Here is a 26,428-nt window from a genome sequence, read left to right as displayed (position 1 = left end):
TTGTGTTTATCCTTGAATAAACAGGTCAGTTTCTTGTTACCAACCATTGTGTATTATTCAAACTCCCCTAATTCAGCTGGCTAGTTGTTATCAAGAGTACTAAAACCCTTTTCAACATGATTCTGACAACTAAGTAGGCTAAATAACTTTAAACTTTAATACATGCTCGGATAGGCCAGTATCGGTCAGTATCGGTATCGGTCAGTATCGGTATCGGATCGGAAATGCAAAAACAATATCGGTATCGGATCGGAAGTGCAAAAACCTGGATCGGGAAATCCCTACCAAAGACTATAAAAATGGGACCCATTACCTCCCTGCTTGGCACTCAGCATCAAGGGTTTGGAATTGGGGGTTAAATCACCAAAAATTATTCCCGGGCGCGGCCACTACTGCTGCCCACTGCTCCTCTCACCTCCCAGGGGGTGATCAAGGGGATGGGTCAAATGCAGAGGACAAATTTCACCACAGCTAGTGTGTGTGTGACAATCATTGGTACTTTAACTTTAACTTTAAGCCTGAGACCTCGCAAAGTCGAAAAATTTGACACTGAATTTTTCAGCACTGAATTTATTTATTTTTTTACACTGATTCTTTTACAATTAATTTAAAAACTGTTTTTTTCTTACACCGAATCTTTAAACACACGCATTTTGCCAACAATTTTTTTTAAAAGTTTACAAAAATTACGAACGCAATATATTCAGTTACACAATTTCAGTGTAAAAAAAAAAGCTTTCGTAATAAAGACACAAGTTAACCTGCATAAAGAACTCCTATTTGATTGCTTGACACTGGATCGGAGGCGCTACCTGAAACCAAAACAAGACTCGGTGAAAACTGGTTTTGCCTGTCACTCATGCACACGATTATCATCTTCACTCATGAGTACACGTCAGTATTCATTTTGTACATAATCACTTTGACATCTGCTTCTTACATGACCCTAACTAGCATTCCCCGTTCTCACAGTTGTCTTTGTTTTTCACCAGTTTGACAGAAAGCCGCTCCAAAATCCAAAATATTGGGCACTCCCTAATTAGTGTTAAATGTCAGTCTTACCTTTCCCTGATGAAGTCCGTCAGCTCCTTGGAGGAGATCTGTCCATGCTTCATGTTGTGGTACAGCACGTCGAAGCCATTGTTCTTTTCGCCCTGTCAGTCGGGGGAAGAGAGAACAAAATCATAAGGTGAGCTATGGGGGGGGAAAAATATAAAAAATCCCAGTACCGCTGATAATTTCTCACGCAGCACCACCCTTGTGGCCCGCATGGCTTCCAGTTGCCACTGAAGCAGCCGCTGGTCCACCATGCCCACCTTGGCCATGTTTATAAGACGAGTGCGGAAAATATTTGTAGCTTTTCTGTGGTGGAAAAAGACGCCTTTCGACACGGTCGTCAGTGAGTGTGTGCTGATGGACGGTGTCAGGTTGAGGTTTTAAAAAATGCAAGCCTACCTGTGAATAATTCAATATGTTGAACCTTTCCTGTAGCCAAGTTGACACAATTAGTATTACGAGTACAGCTCCTGTATTGGATTTTAAAATGTACTGCATGTGGATTAATGATATTTGATATGGTCCAGCTCAGTGTTTTTCAACCTTTTTTGAGCTAAGGCGCATTTTTTTCATTGAAAAAATCCGGAGGCACACCACCAGCAGAAATCATTAAAAAATGAAACTCAGTAGACAATAAAAAGTCATTGTCGCAGTTGTTGGATATGAATTTAAACCATAACCAACTAGAGATGTCGGATAATGGCTTTTTTGCCGATATCCGATATTCCAACATTGTCCAACTCTTAATTACAGATTCCGATATCAACCGATACCGATATATACAGTCGTGGAATTAACACATTATTATGCTTAATTTTGTTGTGATGCCCCGCTGGATGCATTAAACAATGTAACAAGGGTTTCCAAAATAAATCAACTCCAGTTATGGAAAAAAATGCCAACATGGCACTGCCATATTTATTATTGAAGTCACAAAGTGCATTATTTTTTTTAACATGTCTCAAAACAGCAGCTTGGAATTTGGGACATGCTCTCCCTGAGAGAGCATGAGGAGGTTGAGGTGGGCGGGGTTAGGGGGGGACGGGGTTGAAGTGGGGGGGTAGCGGTAGCAGGGGGTGTATATTGTAGCGTCCCGGAAGGGGTTCTGGGTATTTGTTCTGTTGTGTTTATGTTGTGTTACGGTGCGGATGTTCTCCCGAAATGTGTTTGTCATTGTTTGGTGTGGGTTCACAGTGTGGCGCATATTTGTAACAGTGTTAAAGTTGTTTATACGGCCACCCTCAGTGTGACCTGTAAGGCTGTTGATCAAGTATGCATTGCATTCACTTATGTGTGGGTAAAAGCCGCATATATTATGTGACTGAGCCGGCACGCTGTTTGTATGGAGGAAAAGCGGACATGACGACAGGTTGTAGAGGACGCTAAAGGCAGTGCCTTTAAGGCACGCCCCAAATATTGTTGTCCGGGTGGAAATCGGGAGAAATTCAGGAGAATGGTTGCTCCGGGAGATTTTCGGGAGGGGCACTGAAATTTGGGAATCTCCCGGGAATATCGGGAGGTTGAAACCGATACCGATGATTTCCGATATTACATTTTAAAGCATTTATCAATATCTCTAGTTACGACGTTACTTACATGCTTACAGCATGTATATAAAACATTGATGGAGCTTTATGGATGCTTTATGGATGGAATAGAGCGACTCCTATTGACTCCATTGTTAGTTGACTTTTGCTATCCTTTATTTACGAGTTAGAATGCATACCAAAAAAAACACATCTGTTCTTGTCTTACATAAGGGTTGTGAATGATAGACCAAAATACAAAAGAAAATGCAGTTGCACTACACGGCAAGTGTCACCAGAGTGCAAACTGTGGACCAGGCAGCTGAGTGGTTGAAAAACTTCAAAGGTTTGTAAATATTTGTGGCGTATCCTAGGGGTTGTGTTTGAAATGCTTAAGAATACATGCTAGCTAGCATACATGCTATACAGATAACCTCAAAGTTTGATAAACATTTCATTTCATTTCTTTCAGGCAATGACATAAAAAAAAGGTAGACAACACGTAATAATATAAATTAATATAATGCAAAACGTAATGTAAGCATGATGGTCCAGTTTTGCCTGAAAGGGAGTGGGAAGAAAATAACTTAGCATTAGATTCATAGACACTTCGTTGCCAAGTACAGCGCATTTTTGCATGATGTTTTCCAACCAAACTTGCTCAAATTTGACAACAGGTGTGCCTTTTGAGTAGACTGAAAAGGTATGTAGAGAATTTGGTAATTCAGTTTAACACCCTAAAGTTATAGTCCGTGTTTTATAAAAGGGGAACTGTACTTTTTTTTTTAAATGTTGCCTGTCATTCACAATCTTAATAACACATTTTTCTTTTTTATGCATTCTAACTCGTAAATAAATGCTAGCAGGAGTCAGCTAACAACGAAGATAAAGCTCCAGTCTATAAAGCGCTCTAAAAAAATAGTTATCAATGCTTTATATACATGCTGTAAGCATGTAAGTAATGTATATATGTAATGTAGTAACATTCATAATAACTAGAGATGTCCGATAATATCGGACTGCCGATATTATCGGCCGATAAATGCTTTAAAATGTAATATCGGAAATTATCGGTATCGGTTTCAAAAAGAAAATGTATGACTTTTTAAACGCCGCTGTACGGAGTGGTACACGGACGTAGGGAGAAGTACAGAGCGCCAATAAACCTTAAAGGCACTGCCTTTGCGTGCCGGCCCAATCACATAATATCTACGGCTTTTGACACACACAAGTGAATGTATAGCATACTTGGTCAACAGCCATACAGGTCACACTGAGGGTGGCCGTATAAACCACTTTAACACTGTTACAAATATGCGCCACACTGTGAACCCACACCAAACAAGAATGACAAACACTTTTCGGGAGAACATCCGCACCGTAACCCAACATAAACACAACAGAAGAAATACCCAGAACCCCTTGCAGCACTAACTCTTCCGGGACGCTACAATATACACCCCCCGCTATCTCCTCCCCACCTGAACCCCGCCCCCCCAACCCCGCCCACCTTAACCTCCTCATGCTCTCTCAGGGAGAGCATGTCCCAAATTGCAAGCTGCTGTTTTGAGGCATGTTAAAAAAAATAATGCACTTTGTGACTTCAATAATAAATATGGCAGTGCCATGTTGGCATTTTTTTCCATAACTTGACTTGATTTATTTTGGAAAACCTTGTTACATTGTTTAATGCATTGAGCGGGGCATCACAACAAAATTAGGCATAATAATGTGTTAATTCCACGACTGTATATATATCGGTATCGGTTGATATCGGAATCGGTAATTAAGAGTTGGACAATGTTGGAATATCGAATATCGGCAAAAAAGCCATTATCGGACATCTCTAATAATAACATGTAATATTTACGTATTTTGCTCATTTTAAGTATACGGCGGCGTATTAATTTCATAGACGCATCACAGCGTTCGCTTTTCCTTTCAACAACACTACTAATCATGGCAGACTTCAGGAGAGACGACAAAGACTACTTTGGGACAAATGATGATCCAGAACCTTATATTTTTTAGCCTGAATATAGAGAGGATGAGCTACAAGTTTTAGAAGCTGAGTAATAAACAGATCCAGGTTTAGTGAAACACTAAGCATCATGTAACAGTATTGCTAAGTGCCAAACAAGATATACATACTATAAACAAAATAAAACAATCACTTACTGAACAATGTCCGCTCTCACTGGGATGCTGACTGATGGGATGTTTATATCTTCCCGTTTAGATGAAGAATTAATCATAATCCTAACGCAAGTATAAAAAAAAGTGCTGCAAACATTCCTGGGTCTGAATTGAATGTCAAACTTGACCAACTTCTCAGTTTATGGCCACATTTTCTACTATCCAGGTGAGAGGCCTGATTTCTAATCTAGAATTAACTTTCACCAACTCAGAGGCGATGTAGCAGCAGCAGCTAAATATGTGAATATAGCAGCATAAGATAGTTAGCCCTCTGTGATCACGGCGCCGCTAAAAGTAGTCCCTTAACATCCATCCATCCATCCATTTTCTACCGCTTATTCCCTTTGGGGTCGCGGGGGGCGCTGGAGCCTATCTCAGCTACAATAGGGCGGAAGGCGGGGTACACCCTGGACAAGTAGCCAACCTCCTCGCAGGGCCAACACAGATAGACAGACAACATTCACACTCACATTCACACACTAGGGACCATTTAGTGTTGCCAATCAACCTATCCCCAGGTGCATGTCTTTGGAGGTGGGAGGAAGCCGGAGTACCCGGAGGGAACCCACGCATTCACGGGGAGAACATGCAAACTCCACACAGAAAGATCCCGAGCCTGGGATTGAACCCAAGACTATTCAGGTCCTTCGTATTGTGAGGCAGATGCACTAACCCCTCTTCCACCGTGCTGCCGTCCCTTAACATTATGGGTTATAATAACAATATCACTAATACTTGGTTAATATTCAGGTCACAAGATTTGTAAATGGAGTGTTGGCAGTTTTTGGATGTTTTTTGGGGGGGCTTTATGGGCGGAATAGTTTAGTTACTCCATTGTAAGCTGACCTACGCAAGCGTTTATTTACGAGTTAGAAAGAATAAAAAAGAAAAACATTTGTGTTAATGTCTTACTTAAAGGGGAACATTATCACAATTTCAGAAGGGTTAAAACCATTAAAAATCAGTTCCCAGTGGCTTATTTATTAAGTTTTTTTCAAAATTTTACCCATCACGCAATATCCCTAAAAAAAGCTTCAAAGTGCCTGATTTTAACCATCGTTATATACACCCGTCCATTTTCCTGTGACGTCACACAGTGATGCCAATACAAACAAACATGGCGGATAGAACAGCAAGGTATAGCGACATTAGCTCGGATTCAGACTCGGATTTCAGCGGCTTAAGCGATTCAACAGATTACGAATGTATTGAAACGGATGGTTGTAGTGTGGAGGCAGGTAGCGAAAACGAAATTGAAGAAGAAACTGAAGCTATTGAGCCATATCGGTTTGAACCGTATGCAAGCGAAACCGACGAAAACGACACGACAGCCAGCGACACGGGAGAAAGCGAGGACGAATTCGGCGATCGCCTTCTAACCAACGATTGGTATGTGTTTGTTTGGCATTAAAGGAAACTAACAACTATGAACTAGGTTTACAGCATATGAAATACATTTGGCAACAACATGCACTTTGAGAGTGCAGACAGCCCAATTTTCATCAATCAATATATTCTGTAGACATACCCTCATCCGCGCTCTTTTCCTGAAAGCTGATCTGTCCAGTTTTGGAGTTGATGTCAGCAGGCCAGGGAAGCTAGGGTCGATAGGGGGTTTAGCTCGCTCGTCTGCGGGAACAAACTGCCGCCATTGCTTGCCGTGCTAGCGAGGCCCTTTGTCCCTGAATTGCTCACACACTCCGGCAGATTCAATGGGGGTCTGGCGGAAGATTTCTTTGACTTTATGTTGGAAATGCATCTGCTTTGAGTGTCGCAGGATATCCACACATTCTTGCCATCTCTGTCGTAGCTTAGCTTTCGTCGGTAAAATGTGCGGAACAAACGTCCAATTTCTTGCCACTTTCGCATCTTTGGGCCACTGGTGCAACTTGAATCCGTCCCTGTTCGTGTTGTTACACCCTCCGACAACACACCGACGAGGCATGATGTCTCCAAGGTACGGAAAACAGTCGAAAAAACGGAAAATAACAGAGCTAATTTGACTCGGTGTTTGAGAAAATGGCGGATTGCATCCCGATGTGACGCCACGTTGTGACGTCATCGCTCCGAGAGCGAATATTAGAAAGGCGTTTAATTCGCCAAAATTCACCCATTTAGAGTTCGGAAATCGGTTAAAAAAATATATGGTCTTTTTTCTGCAACATCAAGGTATATATTGACGCTTACATAGGTCTGGTGATAATGTTCCTCTTTAAGCTTTTTTTAATAAATGAAACGCAGGACAAAAATACAAAACTGCGGACGCTAGCAAGCATGGAGCTAAACAAAACCAAAATGTCACCAAGGGTGAAAAACGGGGAATGCCAGTGTGTACAAAGATAAGTAGAGCGAGGAGAAAAACCGGGAGAACGTAACTGTTGCCTATAGCACACATTGACCCAGCAACTAATGCTGGGTGACAGGAAACTATAAAGGGGAGTGATTAACCAAAACACCTGGTGGGAACACTAATTGCAAAACTGAGACAGGTGAGGAGAATCAGTGCCCATGGAAACAAACAGAAAACAGGGAAAGAGGGTGCACCCAGGAAACAGACTAAAACAGAAAAACTACCAAACCCAAATCATGCCATGACACAACCCTTGTTTTTTTGAATAACACCACCAGCGTGTGGCGTATTTGTCAAATAATAGCACAGGCAACACAATAAGAGTGCGTGTTTTGAACAATTTTCACTCTTTTGTTTTGCCGAGTACAAGAGCTAGTCTAAAGACTCAGGATCCAATGTCTGCAGTACGACTTGAACCTTGTTGCAGATACTGCATAGTAGTGCTTTCCTGGTTCCTTGTTGCACACACTGCAGTGCTAAAGTAGCGGCTTCCTTGTTCCTGTCCTCTACACAGTCAGCACTTTTGACACAAACGATGGAGGTCAGAAGGTTTGGTTCACTGTGAGGCTCAGAGCTAGCCTCGCATCTCACTTTGACTCTAGAGTGGGAAACTGGTTGAGCGGTTTTCCCCTGCCTGCAGCAAAGAGAATGCCAAGGAAGCACTCATTACAGGTTTCCAAAAAAAGGAAAGATGAGACCAAAGTGACGACGAACGTCATGCGAGTGATGTGAAAAGCACAAAGTGTCTGGACGTGATGAAAGCCAGCGACAACAGGAAGAACGCTCACGTGAAAGAACTATCTCTGTCGCTCAACCTGACACATTTACAGGAAAGGTTATTAATATTTGCCTGTGCTGTCCCTGTTTTGAATAAATAAACTCGAAACTTGAAAGGCATGATATGAATGAACACGCCAGACACACGAAAACAAACACAGGAAAGATTTCTGGGTGGTTCCGAGACGCCGAGTCTTACCAAGCAGCCATGAGAACACAACTATGGACTGAAACATCTCAAGCGAGGAACGCAATGCTTGTCTTCCTTTGGTGACTCACCGGTTGAAGACATTTTGTGCAGGATCACGGAGTTACATTCCAAAAAGTCAGTGGTCCACTCCGAACACTATGTTTACTTTAGTTACACTTTAGCTAAAAAGTAGGAGAAGTCCCATTAACACTGCAATCATAGAAATAGACCAGGGGTAGGGAACCTATGGCTCTAGAGCCAGATGTGGCTCTTTTGATGACTGCACCTGGCTCTACGATAAATCTTAGCTGACATTGCTTGACACGATAAGTAATGAATAATTCCGCTGGTAATCAGTGTTGAAAATAACCATGTATCAATCAGACTACAAAGCCATCAGCAAAACCATGCAGCACCAGAAGTCGCATTAAAGGGGAACATTATCACCAGACCTATGTAAGCGTCAATATATACCTTGATGTTGCAGAAAAAAGACCATATATTTTTTTAACCGATTTCCGAACTCTAAATGGGTGAATTTTGGCGAAATAAACGCCTTTCTAATATTCGCTCTCGGAGCGATGACGTCGCATCGGGAAGCAATCCGCCATTTTCTCAAACACTGAGTCAAATCCGCTCTGTTATTTTCCGTTTTTTCGACTGTTTTCCGTACCTTGGAGACATCATGCCTCGTCGGTGTGTTGTCGGAGGGTGTAACAACACGAACAGGGACGGATTCAAGTCGCACCAGTGGCCCAAAGATGCGAAAGTGGCAAGAAATTGGACGTTTGTTCCGCACACTTTACCGACGAAAGCTATGCTACGACAGAGATGGCAACAATGTGTGGATATCCTGCGACACTCAAAGCAGATGCATTTCCAACGATAAAGTCAAAGAAATCTGCCGCCAGACCCCCATTGAATCTGCCGGAGTGTGTGAGCAATTCAGGGACAAAGGACCTCGGTAGCACGGCAAGCAATGGCGGCAGTTTGTTCCTGCAGACGAGTGAGCTAAACCCCCTGGATGTCTTGGCTCACACCGTCAAGAGAAGAATATCGACCCTAGCTTCCCTGGCCTGCTGACATGAGGGTATGTCTACAGAATATATTAATTGATGAAAATTGGGCTGTCTGCACTCTCAAAGTGCATGTTGTTGCCAAATGTATTTCATATGCTGTAAACCTAGTTCATAGTTGTTAGTTTCCTTTAATGCCAAACAAACACATACCAATCGTTGGTAAGAAGGCGATCGCCGAATTCGTCCTCGCTTTCTCCCGTGTCGCTGGCTGTCGTGTTGTTTTCGTCGGTTTCGCTTGCATACGGTTCAAACCGAAATGGGTCAATAGCTTCAGTTACTTCTTCAATTTTGTTTTCGCTACCTGCCTCCACACTACAACCATCCGTTTCAATACATTCGTAATCTGTTGAATCGCTTAAGCCGCTGAAATCCGAGTCTGAATCCGAGCTAATGTCGCTATAGCTTGCTGTTCTTTCCGCCATGTTTGTTTGTGTTGGCTTCACTATGTGACGTCACAGGAAAATGGACGGGTGTTTATAACGATGGTTAAAATCAGGCACTTTGAAGCTTTTTTTAGGGATATTGCGTGATGGGTAAAATTTTGAAAAAAACTTCGAAAAATATAATAAGCCACTGGGAACTGATTTTTAATGGTTTTAACAATTCTGAAATTGTGATAATTTTCCCCTTTAAAAAGAAAAAGAGACTTATTATACCGTATTTTTCGGAGTACAAGTCGCTCCGGAGTATAAGTCGCACCGGCCGAAAATGCATAATAAAGAAGGAAAAAAACATGTATAAGAAGAACTGGAGTATAAGTCGCATTTTTGGGGGAAATTTATTTGATAAAACCCAACACCAAGAGTAGACATTTCAAAGGCAATTTAAAATAAATAAAGAATAGTGAACAACAGGCTGAATAAGTGTACGTTATATGAGGCATAAATAACCAACTGAGAACGTGCTTGGTATGTTAACGTAACATATTATGGTAAGAGTCATTCAAATAACTATAACATATAGAACATGCTATACGTTTACCAAACAATCTGTCACTCCTAATCGCTAAATCCCATGAAATCGTATACATCTAGTCTCTTACGTGAATGAGCTAAATAATATTATTTGATATTTTACGGTAATGTGTTAATTTCACACATAAGTCGCTCCTGAGTATAAGTCGCACCCCCGGCCGGCCAAACTATGAAAAAAACTGCGACTTATAGTCCGAAAAATACGGTACTCTAAAAATGTTGGTTTTACTTAAAAATGCACGCATTTAGTTGTATTCAGTGTTAAAGAATATTATATGGCTCTCACGGAAATACATTTTAAAATATTTGGCTTTCATGGCTCTCTCACCCAAAAAGGTTCCCGACCCCTGAAATAGACTGAACATACCATACCCAACGGAACAAGGCTTCTTAGGCCTATTTTTATTCAATAAATGTTGTTGTTTAACTCATTTTTGACGTTAATGAAGGAATTAAAGGCCCAATTTTCAATTTTTTCCCAATCAAGAGGTCCCACACTGCAAAAACTGAAATCTAAGTAAGATTAAATATCTCAAATAAGGGTGATATTTGCTTATTTTCTGTCTGATAAAATCATTCTTCTCACTAAGGAGATTTTATGTTCGAGTGTTTTACTTGTTTTAAGTGTTTTGGTCCTAAATGATCTCAGTAAGATATTACAGCTTGTTGCTGAGATTTTATGACCTATATTGAGTAAAACATGCTTGAAACTAGAATATCAAGTGTTGCAAAGCTGTGTCATCAACACTCACAAGTGTCAGGACTTGGACTATGGCATGGTTTGTTCTCCTGTGGTGCAAATGAACATTTGGACCAGACATGGCGTGAAGGTGAAGACATATTTAATTTTACTATAACAAAAAGAACAAACTAAAGGCGCGCACAAGGCGGAAGTACAAACTTGACAAATGAAACCAATACTTGCACGTGGGCAAAAAACTAAGGACATGAACAAAAGTCGCTAACTGTGGCATGAATCGAAAAAACTTACTTGGACAGGGCATGAAGTACACAGAGGTAAACAGAGTGTGACAGGGGTATGAAGAGCATAAATGCGGGATGTCGCCAGAAAGACAAACTGAAAACAATGAACTTAAATACTACAGACATGATTAACTAAAACAGGTGTGTGACTCAAAACGTGAAACAGGTGCGTGACGTGACAGGTGAAAACTAATGGGGTTGCTATGGTGACAAACAAGAGTGCACAATGAGTCCAAACGTGGAACAGGTGAAACTAGTGGGTAACCATGGAAACAAGACAAGGGAGTGAAAAGCCAGAAACTAAAGAGTCCAATAACTAAACTAAACAAAACATGACATGACTAAAACAAAACATGATTACACAGACATGACAACAAGTATAAAACTACTTTTTTAAAGTAATAATTTCTTACTTCAAGCATGAAAAAAAAAAATCACGACTGACACAATTGTGTCTCATAATTACGTTTGTAAAACAGATGACAGCCAAATGGACTTTGCTGTTTTATTTTCAATGAAACAATAGAAAATACGTACTCATATAGTAGTACAGTTGGCACAGTACAGTAAACTGACAGTTAATATTTTAACATTTAACATGTGACATTTCAAACTAGTTTGAACAGAAATAGTTCATGCACATTCAGATGAATTCTTCAAAATTACAATAAAAAATGATTGGGCCGGGGGCCGGGCTGTATATATGCGCACTAATTGACTGAAAGAGCACGCACTTGGCGCGATGACGTCATGTTGTCGATGGGAAAATGCATTTTTACACAATATGATTTGCCTGAGCGGCGAGGAGACCCCGAGAGTAACAAGCGGTTGCCTTGTTAAAAAAATTAACTAGTTTTTAGTATAAGTTTGCTGGTTTCAAGAAATGTAATGCCCAGCGCATATCATTATGTCAAGATAATGGCACTAGCATTTACTTAATTTAAGAATATTTTTCAACATATTGAGCAAAAAGGTCTCTTTTTTTTTTTTCTACCAAGAAAAGTGCACTTTTTATTAGTGAAAATATACTTATTTTAAGGTATTTTTGGGTTCATTGAAGTTAGCTAATTTTTTTTACTTGTTTTGGAAAGTCTTGACAAGCCAAATTTTCCTGTTCTATTGGCAGATAATTTTGCTTAGTTCAAATTAAATACTCCTAATTTATTTTGTTTTCTTGTTTTTGAACACTGCTTAGGGTATTGAAAGTGTGTTGTCCAAAACGTAGTCTCAATGCTGAAATTTAGACCATTTTTAGTAGGGGTGAACAAGAAAATGATTAGCACTGCAATTCTTATACATCCATCCATCCATCTTCTTCCGCTTATCCGAGGTCGGGTCGCGGGGGCAGCAACCTAAGCAGGGAAGCCCAGACTTCCCTCTCCCCAGCCACTTCGTCCAGCTCTTCCTGTAGAACCCCGAGGCGTTCCCAGGCCAGCCGGGAGACATAGTCTTCCCAACGTGTCCTGGGTCTTCCCCGCGGCCTCCTACCGGTCGGACGTGCCCTAAACACCTCCCTAGGGAGGCGTTCGGGTGGCATCCTGACCAGATGCCCGAACCACCTCATCTGGCTCCTCTCGATGTGGAGGAGCAGCGGCTTTACTTTGAGCTCCTCCCGGATGGCAGAGCTTCTCACCCTATCTCTAAGGGAGAGAGCCCCGCCACCCGGCGGAGGAAACTCATACATCCAGATTCTAAATTGAGTCATCATTTTTAAATATATATTTTATTTTAAATAATTGTATTCGGGGTTTTTTTTAAATATAAGAACCAGTTTAAAAAATAAAGACGTTTTAACGCTTTTCTAACCTGAAATCTAAGTTGACTATGACTAGAGATGACCGATAATATCGAACTGCCGATATTATCAGCCAATAAATGCTTAAAAATGTAATATCGGAAATTATCGGTATCGGTTTCAAAAAGTAAATGTTATGACTTTTTAAAACGCCGCTGTACGGAGTGGTACACGGACGTAGAGAGAAGTACAGAGCGCCAATAAACCTTAAAGGCACTGCCTTTGCATGCCGGTCCAATCACATAATATCTACGGCTTTTCACACACACAAGTGAATGCAAGCATACTTGGGCAACAGCCATACAGGTCACACTGAGGGTGGCCGTATAAACAACTTTAACACTGTTACAAATATGCGCCACACTGTGAACCCACACCAAACAAGAATGACAAACACATTTCGGGAGAACATCCGCACCGTAACACAACATAAACACAACAGCAGAACCCCTTGCAGCACTAACTCTTCCAGGACGCTACAATATACACCCCCCGCTACCCCCTACCCTCCCAACCCCGCCCACCTCAATCTCCTCATGCTCTCTCAGGGAGAGCATGTCCCAAATTCCAAGCTGCTGTTTTGAGGCATGTTAAAAAAAATAATGCACTTTGTGACTTCAATAATAAATATGGCAGTGCCATGTTTGCATTTTTTTCCATAACTTGAGTTGATTTATTTTGGAAAACCTTGCATCCAGCAGGGCATCACAACTAAATTAGGCATAATAATGTGTTAATTCCACGACTGTATATATCGGTATCGGTTGATATCGGAATCGGTAATTAAGAGTTGGACAATATCGGAGTATCGGCAAAAAAGCCATTATCGGACATCTCTAATGATAACCTTTATACCAAATCATACACTGCAAAAATCGCGAATTGTGTTGAATCGAAAATATATTCTGAATCACCGCATCAATCTGATCGAATCGTTAGGCGCCCAAAGATTCACACCCCTAGTTTTAGTAAGCCCTACTGCGTGTCTGTAGCTTCAATTCTAATAAGCTATGTTTATCTCCGACAGTGTGTGTCTTTAAGACAGGCTAGTGTGTACTTTATCCACACCGTAATATAATGCAACACTGTAACTCTGCACTTGTCCTACACAATACATGTCATATATTACGTAAAACAACATAACATTTAAGAGCGGGACAGGTGCACACAAACGTTAGCAAAACTAGTGTAGCTATGTTAGCTACATGCTAACATTACACTCACTTTTAAATGGGGATGCGCCCGTTAGCATTAGGAGTGCCCAGGCCATTATTGATATGCTGATGTTGTTCCAATATCAGCAAAAAACAAGTATCGGATGATATTGGTGTCATGTCTGTGTAATCATGTTTTGTTTTAGTCATGTTTTGTTTAGTTTAGTTATTGGACTCTTTAGTTTCTGGCTTTTCACTCCCTTGTCTTGTTTCCATGGTTACCCATTAGTTTCACCTGTTCCACGTTTGGACTCATTGTGCACTCTTGTTTGTCACCATAGCAACCCATTAGGTTTCACCTGCCCTCACGACTCTCGCACCTGTCTTTAATCATGTCACTATTATTTAAGCTTCCAGTTGCCAGGCTGTCTGTCTGGCGACATCATACCCCTGACACTCTGCTTCCCACTATGTTTACCTCTGCGCACTTCATCCCATGTCCAAGTAAGTTGTTTCTATTCATGCCACAGTTAGCGACTTTTGTTCATGTCCTTAGTTTTTTGCCCACGTGCAAGTATTTGTTTCATTTGTCAAGTTTGTACTTCCGCCTTGTGCGCGCCTTTAGTTTGTTTCTTTTGTTATAGTAAAAATAAATATGTACTCCCATTCCCGTCTCGCCCGAGCCAACTTTCCGTTGCCTTCAGGAAAAACAAAACCCAAGGATCAAGACCTGACAATTGGCAAGTATCTAAAAATCGGCGGTCCTGCAGCGTGTATACTTGTGCAAAGCTGGACTGGCAGATAACATCTAAATGTCCTCCAATTAGCACACAAGGTTGGTCTCTTCCTCTATTTTAGTCAAGTCAATTAAAAAAGGCAAACATGCTAGGCTCTAGGCTGCTAGGAGCTACACAACAGCTAAGCGCACAAACTAGGAATAAGTGTGCATAATTGAACAATACTGCAGTCTAAATCAGTGCAATTGTCAATATAAACAATGATCATGCACTGAACAAAAACATAAATACAACAATTTTGTTTTTGCTCCCATCTTTCATGAGTTGAACTCAGAGATCAAAAACTTTTACTATACACACAAAAGACCTCCTCTCAAATATACAACAACAAGATCTGATAGCTCAGTACAGCTCTTTTTATTACCTATTCTGTGTTATATGTGTTTTATGTTGCACGATTGCACCAAGAAAAAAATCCTATTTTGTGAACCCGTTCTCAAACAATGGCAATAAAAACTATTCTGATTCTGAAATATTGTTCACAAATCCGTTTAAATCTGTGTTAGTGAGCATTCCTTCTTTGCCAAGATCATCCATCCCACCTCACAGGTGTGGCTTATCAAGATGCTGATTAAACAGCATGATTATTGCACAGGTGAGCCTTAGCCTGCCCACAACAAAAGGCCACTCTGGAATGTGCAATTTTACCACACAGCACAATGCCACAGATGTCGCAAGTTTTGAGGGAGCGTGCAGCATGCTGACTGCAGTAATGGCCACCAGTGCTGTTGCCCATGAATTGAAAGTTAGTTTATCTACCATAAGCCGTTTCAGACAATTTGGCAGTACATCATACTTGCCAACCTTGAGACCTCCAATTTCGGGGGGCGGTTAAGAGGGCAGGAGTATATTGACAGCTAGAATTCACCAAGTCAAGTATTTCATATACGGTATATATATATATATATATATATATATATATATATATATATATATATATATATATATATATATATATATATATATATATATATATATATATATATACATATATATATCTACATCCTGAAAATATGCAAACAAAACTGTGTTTAGATAATTGATACTTCAGACTTGCATAAATAAATATTAAGGAATATAACATAACTTGGCTTCTGAGAGCTTCAAAATGTAATGAATAAAATGTTAAAGTTGTTGATAAACAAGCAATTATTTCAATAATTAAATATGGTCATTTTAAATGAATTATTATGATCATTTAAAATTAATTATTTCAAATATGTTTATTTTAATGTATAATTCTATGGCTGAGTGTAATAAGGAGTCAGAAAAAAATATAATTAATTTTGATGTTTTTAGCAAAATATAGTAAAAAAATTTAATTTTTTAAAAATTAATATATATATATTTATTTTTAGGTAAGATAAACATAATAATAAAATTTATCTGTAGTCTGGATGATTTAGTTATTGTCACCCTATTGTCCTCCCGTCATGAAAAAAGGCTGTCCTCACTCAGGTCGCATGGAGCTGGAGGGGGCGTGGTCTCCAGCTCCGGCTGAAAATCGGGAGATTTTCGGGAGAATATTTGTCCCGGGAGGTTTTCGGGAGAGGCGCTGAATTTCGGGAGTCTCCCGGAAAATTCGGGAGGGTTGGCAAGTATGCAGTACATCCAACCGGCGTCACAACCGCAGACCACTTGTAACCACACCAGCCCAGGACTTCCACATCCAGCAGGTGCACCTAGATGATCATCTAAGACCAGCCACCCGGACAGCTGCTGCAACAATTGGTTTGCATATTCGAAGAATTTCTGCACAAACTGTGAGAAACCGTCTCAGGGAAGCTCATCTGCATGCTCGTCATCCTCATCGGGGTCTGGACCTGACTGCAGTTTGTCGTCGTAACTGACTTGAGTGGGCAAGTGTTCACATTCGATGGCGTCTGTCACATTGGAGAGGTGTTCCTTTAACGGATGAATCCCGATATTCCTTGTTCAGAGCAGGTGGCAGACAGCGTGTGTGGCGTTGTGTGGGAGAGCGGTTTGCTGATGTCAACGTTGTGGATGGAGTGGCGTTATGGTATGGGCAGGCATATGTTATGGACAATGAACGCAAGAGCATTTTATTGATGGCATTTTGACTGCACAGAGATACCATGACAAGATCCTGAGGCCCATTGTTGTACCTTCACCCGAGACGTCACCTGATGTTGCATCATGACAATGCACGGCTCCATGTTGCAAGGATCTGTACACAATTCCTGGAAGCTGAAAACACCTCCGTTCTTGCATGGCCAGCATACTCACTGGACATGCCACACATTGAGCATGTTTGGGATGCTGTGTGTTTGTGACGGCATGTTCCACTTCCTGCCAATATCCAAGACCTTGGCGCAGGCATTGAAGAGGAGTGGACCAACATTCTACAGGCCACAACCTGGTCAACTCTATGCAAATGAGATGTTTTTCACTGCGTGAGGCAAATGGTGGTCACATCAGATACTGACTGCTTTTCTGACATACAAAGTCTCCAAAGCAGAAGGGTATTACAAAGTATCCAGCAACAAACGTGTCCGCATTATTCAACTTACTGCATCATGGTCTTAATTATTCTGACTAAAGAAAATAATTCACCACACTGACTTGATCCAACATTTTAGAACAGTGTTTTTCAACCTTTTTGGAGCCAAGGCACATTTTTGTTCATTGAAAAAATGCAGAGGCACACCACCAGCAGAAAACATTAAAAATGTAAACTCTGTAGTTGATATTGACAGTAAAAAGTCATTGTTGCAATTGTTGGATATGAATTTAAACCATAACCATCCGTACACCACTATAGCTCTTGTCTCAAAGTAAGTGTCACGACCTGTCACATCACGCCGTGACTTATTTGGAGTTTTTTGGTGTTTTCCTGTGTCTAGTGTCTTGCGCTCTTATTTTGGTGGCTTTTCCTGTTTTGTTGGTATTTTCCTGTAGCAGTTTCATGTCTTCCTTCCGCACCTGCTTTGTTTTAGCAATCAAGACTATTTCAGTAGTGCGGAAGGCTGTCCTTCTTTGTGTGGAAATTGTTGATTGCCATGTCATGTACGGATGTACTTTGTGGACGCCGTCTGCTCCACACGCTGTAAGTCTTTGCTGTCGTCCAGCATTCTGTTTTTGTTTACTTTGTAGCCAGTTCAGTTTTAGTTTCATTTTCCACAGCCATCCCTAAGCTTCAATGCCTTTTTAGGGGCACTCGCCTTTTGTTTATTTTTGGTTTAAGCATTAGATACAACGTTTAAAAAGCAATTACCGTATTTTTCGGACTATAAGTCGCAGTTTTTTTTCATAGTTTGGCCGGGCTCCAGTGCGACTTATACGGTATATGTTTTTTTCCTTTTTTATTATGCATTTTCGGCAGGTGCGACTTATACTCCGAAAAATACGGTAGCTACCTGCTTCCACCGACTGATATGGAAGAGTATTATACGGTTACTCTGCCGAGCTCTAGACAGCACCGACACTTGCAGATTACAATTACTGGTTGGCATAAAAAATTTTTTAACCCAAATAGGTGAAATTACATAATCTCCCACGGCACACTAGTGTTGAAAAACACTGTTTTAGAACACTGTAGTCTACCAAAAATAAATGTGTGCTGTGATTTGTGCTAATTTATCAGTATCGGCCAATACTGTTCAATTACAATAAAGGTTTTGACTCTAAAATCAAGGTTCCAATATCGATATTGTATTGAAAAAGTGTCAGGACTATGGCTGAGCAATTAAACGATATCAATAAATATTGCGATATCAATAAAAAAAAAAATGTGTTCGATAAAACATTTGATTCTCTATTTTATTCTTTGTTGGAAAAAAATGGAAGTTTCAAAGCAAGGTGGTTGCCAAAACAAAGGCACTCGCTCTCTGGTAACCGAGCAAGACAGGAAGTGATTACTGATCAGTGGAAGTGACACGCTAACGGCCAATCAGATAACAGTATCAACTATCAAGTTTGGTTGCGCCATCTTGTTGACTTGCGGTTGATTATTTGCATGGAGTGAGAAGGGAAAGTAAATATGAATAAATTGAATATATGGCGATTTTGGGTATTTTTTAAAAAGGACTGTAGTCAGACCAAAGACCACACCAGCTCACCCAGAGCACACTGCTGATCCGTAACTTTCTGCCACTAAACCTGCAAAAAATGGTTATTCTCAGATTTCTCTATGTTCACAATTTCACACTTTGCACTATTTTGTTACATTTTATTAATCATTTCTTACATAGTCCTTATTTTATACACTAATTTAAAGAGATTATTGTTAAGTGTTCAATGTGATTTTACAATTTGTTTGAGTGTTTATAATCTGAGGAATGCTACATTTAAAATAAAAATGTTTGAATTCAATATATTTTTCTCCAGGTCCTAATTTTTTATCGATCATAACAAATATCAATCATTATTGATATCAACCGACACTCATATCGTGATACGGTTTTCAGCCACATCGCCCAGCCCTAGTGCTGACACCCCTATTAAGCATATTAGCTGAATAAAAAACAATTGATTAAATTTACAGCTCCCAGGTCTATAGTTGACAAAGCCCCAGCCTTTATTTAAAGACGTGTAGCGAAGCCTGTGTTTTACAAAATGGTGGGCATGCATATATATACAAAAGCTGTCAAAGTTAATGATAAGTTCCTTTAACAACGCACATTTTTGGGACGCACGATTATCGCGCACGTGCCCTTTTTGACCCTCGGGCCATTCTGTAGCGTGGGAAATGTAATGGTGGTCAGTTACTGTTGAGCCACAAGCGGGGGGAAAACGAGTAGAAATGCACAAAGAAAATGGTACTTTATGGAAATCCCACGTCCATGGCAAGTCGTTCTCCCGACAAGACACGACTATTTTATCTTTGATTGCCATTGAGACGACATAAGTGGAGCTTTGGCGCTTGCAGAGGGGAGGAGCTTCACTTCCGTGTTTGGATTATAGTTGAGTGCATTGAAAACCTAAAATGTAGATTGTTACACTAACTGCTTTAGTAAGATGGAATAACAACTAAGTGGAAAGGAAAGACAGAGGCAGGAAATATTTTATATTTTTATTTGTGAACAAATGTCCAAACACCTCTTCTCAAAACAATCTTTCGCTATTACGGTATTGTGAATCGCTTTCGGCTCCTCAATAATAACACTACGCGTCACATCCGGTCTAACTACCATAAAAAATGAAAAATCATTGAACATTACTATCATGCTTTGATTATCTAAGATGTTTTGTAATCTATGATATTTCTAACGAAATAAATGCTAGTGCAACAATTGAGTACTTGGGAGTCGGACATTTTGTTGCAAATTAAAATAAAGTGTATATTATTTTAAAACATGCTCTGGTTGATAGTCCTCAATTAAATAATGTTTGGCAGGTGGAATATTACACTTTGATAATAAATTAAGTTTAATACATTGTCATGGAGAGATATGAATATGATTAACTTTTAAAACATGTCATGTACAGAATATCAGAAGCTTTTATTCAGGTAGAAATATCACAGATTACATTACCAAACATCTTTCACAACCAAACCATGATCGAAACAATCCACAGTTTGTGTTATTACTGCATGAAACTGTTATCTTAACATGGTTTAGCTCTTCCTCTGACTGCAAGTGCTCCTACAGCAGGAATAAAAATTATGTATTCCTACAAAATCTGGCAAAACAACAACGCAATGCATGTATTTTTTTTTCTTATTGTTAATAAAAGCATGTTTATGTCTGTTCTGTGTTGAGCTGTTTAAAAAAAGTATATGTTTTAAAAACATTTAATTTAAACAAACTAATTGTCCAGTCATGTTTTTAAAAACATGAAAATGATCTGTCTAGGGTACACTTATTAATGGTGAAAAATTACTATCTATCTGCGAATGAGAGTGGGGTTTGGTGGTAGCGTGGGTGTATTTTGTAGCGTCCCGGAAGAGTTAGTACTGCAAAGGGTTCTGGGTATTTGTTCTGTTGTGTTTATGTTGTGCTACGGTGCGGATGTTCTCCTGAAATGTGTTTGTCATCCTTGTTTGGTGTGGATTCACAGTGTGGCGTATATTTCTAACAGTGTTAAAGTTGTTTATACGGCCACCCTCAGTGTAACGTGTATCGCTGTTGATCAAGTGTGAGTTGCATTCACGTGTGTGTGCGTACAGAAGCCGCACATATCTTGTGACTGGGCCGGCACGTTGTTAGAATGGATGAAAAGCGGACGTGACGACAGCTCGTAGAGGACGTTAAAGGCAGTGCCTTTAAGGCACGCCCCCAAGACTGTGGTCCGGGTGGACTACGAGATATAATGACTGATGAACACCTTCGTTCGATAATGAAGGTTGCCTCAGCTCAAAGCCTGAGCCCCGACATTAATGAACTAGCATCCAAGAAAAGATGCCAGGTATCTGGCTTGGGCACATCAGATTAGATCAGTGTGTTGCAAACTGAGCAGTTTAAAGTCCTGAATGGTTGGTTTATTCATTGTTATTTTATGTTCAAATTTATTAGCCTGTGGAAAAAGTTAATGTTGATATTTACCTCAGAAGGCTGCAAATAGAAAAGAGGCATTCAATTTTTTATTTAAATTGTATTTGATACGCCATTGATATTTTTATTATTATTATTATTATTATTATTATTTGAAACTCGATTTTGCATGTCACTATAAAGTTATATAAGCCTTGCTTGTTCAATATTCAATGCAAAGCTTGTTTGGGTCCCTATTAAATGGTGAATTTGTTCAACCTTGGCCCGCGGCTTTGTTCAGTTTTAAATTTTGGCCCACTCTGTATTTGAGTTTGACACCCCTGGGTTAGAGTGTTCGCCCTGAGATTGGTAGGTTGTGAGTTCAAACCCCGGCCGAGTCATACCAAAGACTATAAAAATGGGACCCATTACCTCCCTGCTTGGCACTCCGCATCAAGGGTTGGAATTGGGGGTTAAATCACCAAAAAAGATTGCCGGGCGCGGCCACCGCTGCTGCCCACTACTCCCCTCACCTCCCAGGGAGTGAACAAGGGGATGGGTCAAATGCAGAGGACAAATTTCACCACACCGAGTGTGTGTGTTTTACAATCATTGGTACTTTAACTTTAATACATACATACATACTGTATGTATTATGTCCACAATGAAGAAAGATTTTCCTTTATTATGTCACGGTGGCAGAGGGGTTAGTGCAGACTGCGTGGGTTCCCTCCGGGTACTCCGGCTTCCTCCCACTTCCAAAGACATGCACCTGGGGATAAGTTGATTGGCAACACTAAATTGGCCCTAGTGTGTGGATGTGAGTGTGAATGTTGTCTGTCTATCTGTGTTGGCCCTGCGATGAGGTGGCGACTTGTCCAGGGTGTACCCCGCCTTCTGCCCGATTGTAGCTGAGATAGGCTCCAGCGCCCCCCGCGACCCCAAAGGGAATAAGCGGTAGAAAATGGATGGATGGATGGATGTCACAAAAAGTCGCAACGTTAAAGGCGAGCGTTTGAAGTGGAGCAAACAAGTGAGAGAGAAGAGAGATTTTCCTCACGTTGGTGTTCATGAACAGGCTCTTGGCACACATATTACTACTTGGACTTAATTAAAAAGTCAATTTTGCATAATTATGCATAGAAGACCTTTAGTATAGAAAAGGTAGAGAGTGGGGTAAAGTCCAGAACAGCCAAGCTGCAAGATCACATATCTTTAGGGCATAAGAGCAAAGGAATGCAGCATTTTTAATATTGTGGCGTGAAGGAAATTGACTTTTTACGGTGTGGAGGACAGTTACTTATTGTCCTGCACTGCAAGGAGAAAAACAAGCCAAATACTCCATTTTAAATGTTCAGCTGGAGACATTCAAACGCAGCAATACCAGACCTAAAGCGACGGTCGACTGCATGCACCCACCACACCCAGGTGCAGAATTTATCATCGGCGCGCTAAGTGGCTTTTTATTTGCCCGTTTCATGTCCAGCAGCCAGTTAGTGAACAGAGACGTGAGTGGGTGTCCAGGTGAAGAGCAGCGGGAATAGACAAATGACTGCGCTCTCTCGGCGAGGCGGAACACCCAACACGACTTCCGGCCTGCAGGCAGCCCGTCTAGACGAGCAACCTGGCGTTGGCTCGTGCAGTGACATCCGACCGTCGGCTCATGTGACCGGGGAGAGACAGGTTTGTGGTGTAAACAACCTATGTTTAAGAGATGCTGTCACTACAAACACACAAATGTAATCAATCTATGTGAGCGCTGTTCAACTCGCAGCCTACCGAGTGAGATCTAAGCCATCAACGACATCCCACCAATGTCACAATTCAGTTCCGAACTCAAGTGAGTCGTTTTTTAACCCTTGCGGATCCCCCAAATGTTCCAGATTATAGGTCATAAAAGTCTTAAAAATGTGTCACATATATTTTTTGTTACTATCAACACTTAAAGGGGAACATTATCACAATTTCAGAAGGGTTAAAACCATTAAAAATCAGCTCCCAGTGGCTTATTTTATTTTTCGAAGTTTTTTTCAAAATTTTACCCATCACGCAATATCCCTAAAAAAAAGCTTCAAAGTGCCTGATTTTAACCATCATTATATACACCCGTCCATTTTCCTGTGACGTCACATAGTGATGCCGATACAAACAAACATGGCGCATAGAACAGCAAGTTTATAGCGACATTAGCTCGGATTCAGACTCGGATTTCAGCGGCTTAAGCGATTCAACAGATTACGAATGTATTGAAACGGATGGTTGTAGTGTGGAGGCAGGTAGCGAAAACGAAATTGAAGAAGAAACTGAAGCTATTGAGCCATATCGGTTTGAACCGTATGCAAGCGAAACCGACGAAAACGACACGACAGCCAGCGACACGGGAGAAAGCGAGGACGAATTCGGCGATCGCCTTCTAACCAACGATTGGTATGTGTTTGTTTGGCATTAAAGGAAACTAACAACTATGAACTAGGTTTACAGCATATGAAATACATTTGGCAACAACATGCACTTTGAGAGTGCAGACAGCCCAGTTTTCATCAATTAATATATTCTGTAGACATACCCTCATCCGCTCTCTTTTCCTGAGGGTCTGGCGGCAGATTTCTTTGACTTTATCGTTGGAAATGCATCTGCTTTGAGTGTCGCAGGATATCCACACATTCTTGCCATCTGTCGTAGCATAGCTTTCGTCGGTAAAGTGTGCGGAACAAACGTCCAATTTCCTGCCACTTTTGCATCTTTGGGCCACTGGTGCAACTTGAATCCGTCTCTGTTCGTGTTGTTACACCCTCCGACAACACACCGACGAGGCATGATGTCTCCAAGGTACGGAAAACAGTCGAAAAAACAGAAAATAACAGAGCTGATTTGACTCGGTGTTTGAGAAAATGGCGGATTGCTTCCCGATGTGACGTCATCGCTCCGAGAGCGAATAATAGAAAGGCGTTTGATTCGCCAAAATTCACCCATTTAGAGTTCGGAAATCGGTTAAAAAAATATATGGTCTTTTTTCTGCAACATCAAGGTATATATTGACGCTTACATAGGTCTGGTGATAATGTTCCCCTTTAAATCTCTTAATCAATCGACATAAAATTGTTTACGATTTTTTTATGTTCTATGCCATTTTGGTAAAAAAAAACCAAGTTTTAAACAATATTCCTGCACGCACCCATATTTTTCTAACTACCGGTACATCCACGCAACTCTTACATGTCAATTCCAGTTGAGAAAAACCTGTAGTGTAATGCCTGCAGCTAAAAGCAACTGCGTGAGAACGTATACTCGAATATCACGATATAGTCATTTTCTATATCGCACAGAGACAAACCCGTGATATATCGAGTATATCGATATATTGCCTAGCCCTAATTACAACTCACCAACATTGTTTTATTACATAAAAGTTGTTGGCAAATTCAAAGCAACTATGTGTCTAATACGAATACCGTATTATGGAGCGCACCAAATTATAGAAGAAAAAAATATTTTTCCATATATCAGCCAGGCCGCAGATATATGCGTTGTGAAATTAGTTATTTACACAAAAAGATTTTGTAAATGTTTATTGACATACCTTAATTGTTTCCAAATGGTGTCTGTAACACGGCAGTAAAACGGCTGATCAAACAAAACATAAGTCATCGTCATGGACCAACGAGCTGCGCAAGCTCGCTCTCCAATCAGCTAAACAGACTTAATAACTACAAAACGGAAACGATTAAAAAAAACTAATGCCATTGCAAGTTAATAATACTAACACACATTTGTAAACGTAATAGCACATTAGCTAATGATGCTAACTTCAATACATTACGGTAGCACATACAAATATGCATGAAAAAACGCCAACATGGGACGGTTTAGTATGTATTGTTTTAGTTATATTGTGAAACTTGCAAACGTTTCTTGGAGCGATGAATGAAGAATCCGTTTGAATCGCAACGCTATGGACGACTAGAATATGGAATAACATTTCTAGTTTCGGTTGAAAGCTAAATCTAAATCTGTGGCTACAAAAGTAGCTTACCACCACCAGGTGTGAATGAATGATGGGTTCTCACTTCTCCGTGAAGCGCGTTGAGTGTCTAGAAAAGCGCTATATAAATCCAATCCATTATTATTATTATCATAATAAACAGATGGGCAATGCAGCACTGCAGCACCTGCAGTGAACAAATGCGCCCAAAAGATGGCGCCATAGCACAAACAATAACACCTAATCAGTGTCTTTTTTTTTTTTTTTTTTTAACTATTTGCATTACGGCCGTCAGCGAAGAAAAATCCTTAAATTAGTAGCACTTTAGACTAGACTTCCTTTTTATTGTCATTCAAATTTGAACTTTACAGCACAGATAAGAACAAATTTTCGTTACATAAGCTCATGGTAGTGCAGGATAAAAAAGCAATAAGGTGCATACATAAATAAATAAATTGTTCTATAAGCCGCAGGCTTCAGAGCGTAGGAAAAAAAAATAGTGTCTTATAGTCTGGAATTTACGAAATATGGTATTCTATGGTACCCTCTCTGTATCCAGTGGTTGAGGGGCTACATTACACCTCTAACCGGATGTGCACATATTTAAAAGAGAAATGCTTGGATTTATTAGCTTTTCATGGAGGGTTTACAGTATATCGAAAAATGGCCATTATAAAAGGAGTAAATGGGGTCTAAAGGGTCCTGGGGAACTCCAACGTATGCTCACTCTAAAGTTTGTGCTAAAAAATAACTTGGCAAAGAACGGACAATACAAAATTTAAGATTAAATTAAATGGTAAGTGGGTTATTATACTTGTATAGCGCTTTTCTACCTTCATGGTACTCAAAGAGCTTTGACACTATTTCCACATTCACCCATTCCCACACTGATGGCGGAAGCTGCCATGCAAGGCCCTAACCACGACCCATCAGGAGCAAGGGTGAAGTGTCTTGCTCAAGGACACAATGGACGTGACAAGGTTGGTAGAAGGTGGGGATTGAACCAGGAACCCTCAGGTTACTGGCACAGCCACTCTCCCAACTGCACCACACCGTCCCTTCAAAACTCCTGTAGACATATTTTAACCCACTAACATTTAAAGTCATTCTGTTGCATGATGTCATCTTCAAAGG

At 40.4% G+C, this 26,428-nt stretch overlaps 1 protein-coding gene across 7 annotated transcripts in view; it reads right to left on the bottom strand.

Moving 5' to 3' along the window:
• Positions 1 to 26,428, bottom strand: part of fcho2 (FCH and mu domain containing endocytic adaptor 2) — a 195,596-nt gene that overhangs the window by 158,778 nt on the left and 10,390 nt on the right. For 6 of the 7 annotated variants that reach the window (XM_072914142.1, XM_072914143.1, XM_072914144.1 and 3 more), the window contains exon 2: positions 1,063 to 1,154. In XM_072914142.1, the coding sequence (XP_072770243.1) occupies positions 1,063 to 1,154 (92 nt within the window). Of the gene's footprint in view, positions 1 to 1,062; positions 1,155 to 21,744; positions 21,844 to 26,428 lie in introns of those variants that run through there. The other variant, XM_072914145.1, reaches the window with a different exon arrangement.

Source organism: Nerophis lumbriciformis, linkage group LG11, assembly GCF_033978685.3.
Source record: "Nerophis lumbriciformis linkage group LG11, RoL_Nlum_v2.1, whole genome shotgun sequence".
NCBI classification, from domain to species: domain Eukaryota; kingdom Metazoa; phylum Chordata; class Actinopteri; order Syngnathiformes; family Syngnathidae; genus Nerophis; species Nerophis lumbriciformis.
Note: the sequence above shows the minus strand (reverse complement) of the source record. Positions and strands in the feature narration are given on the sequence as shown.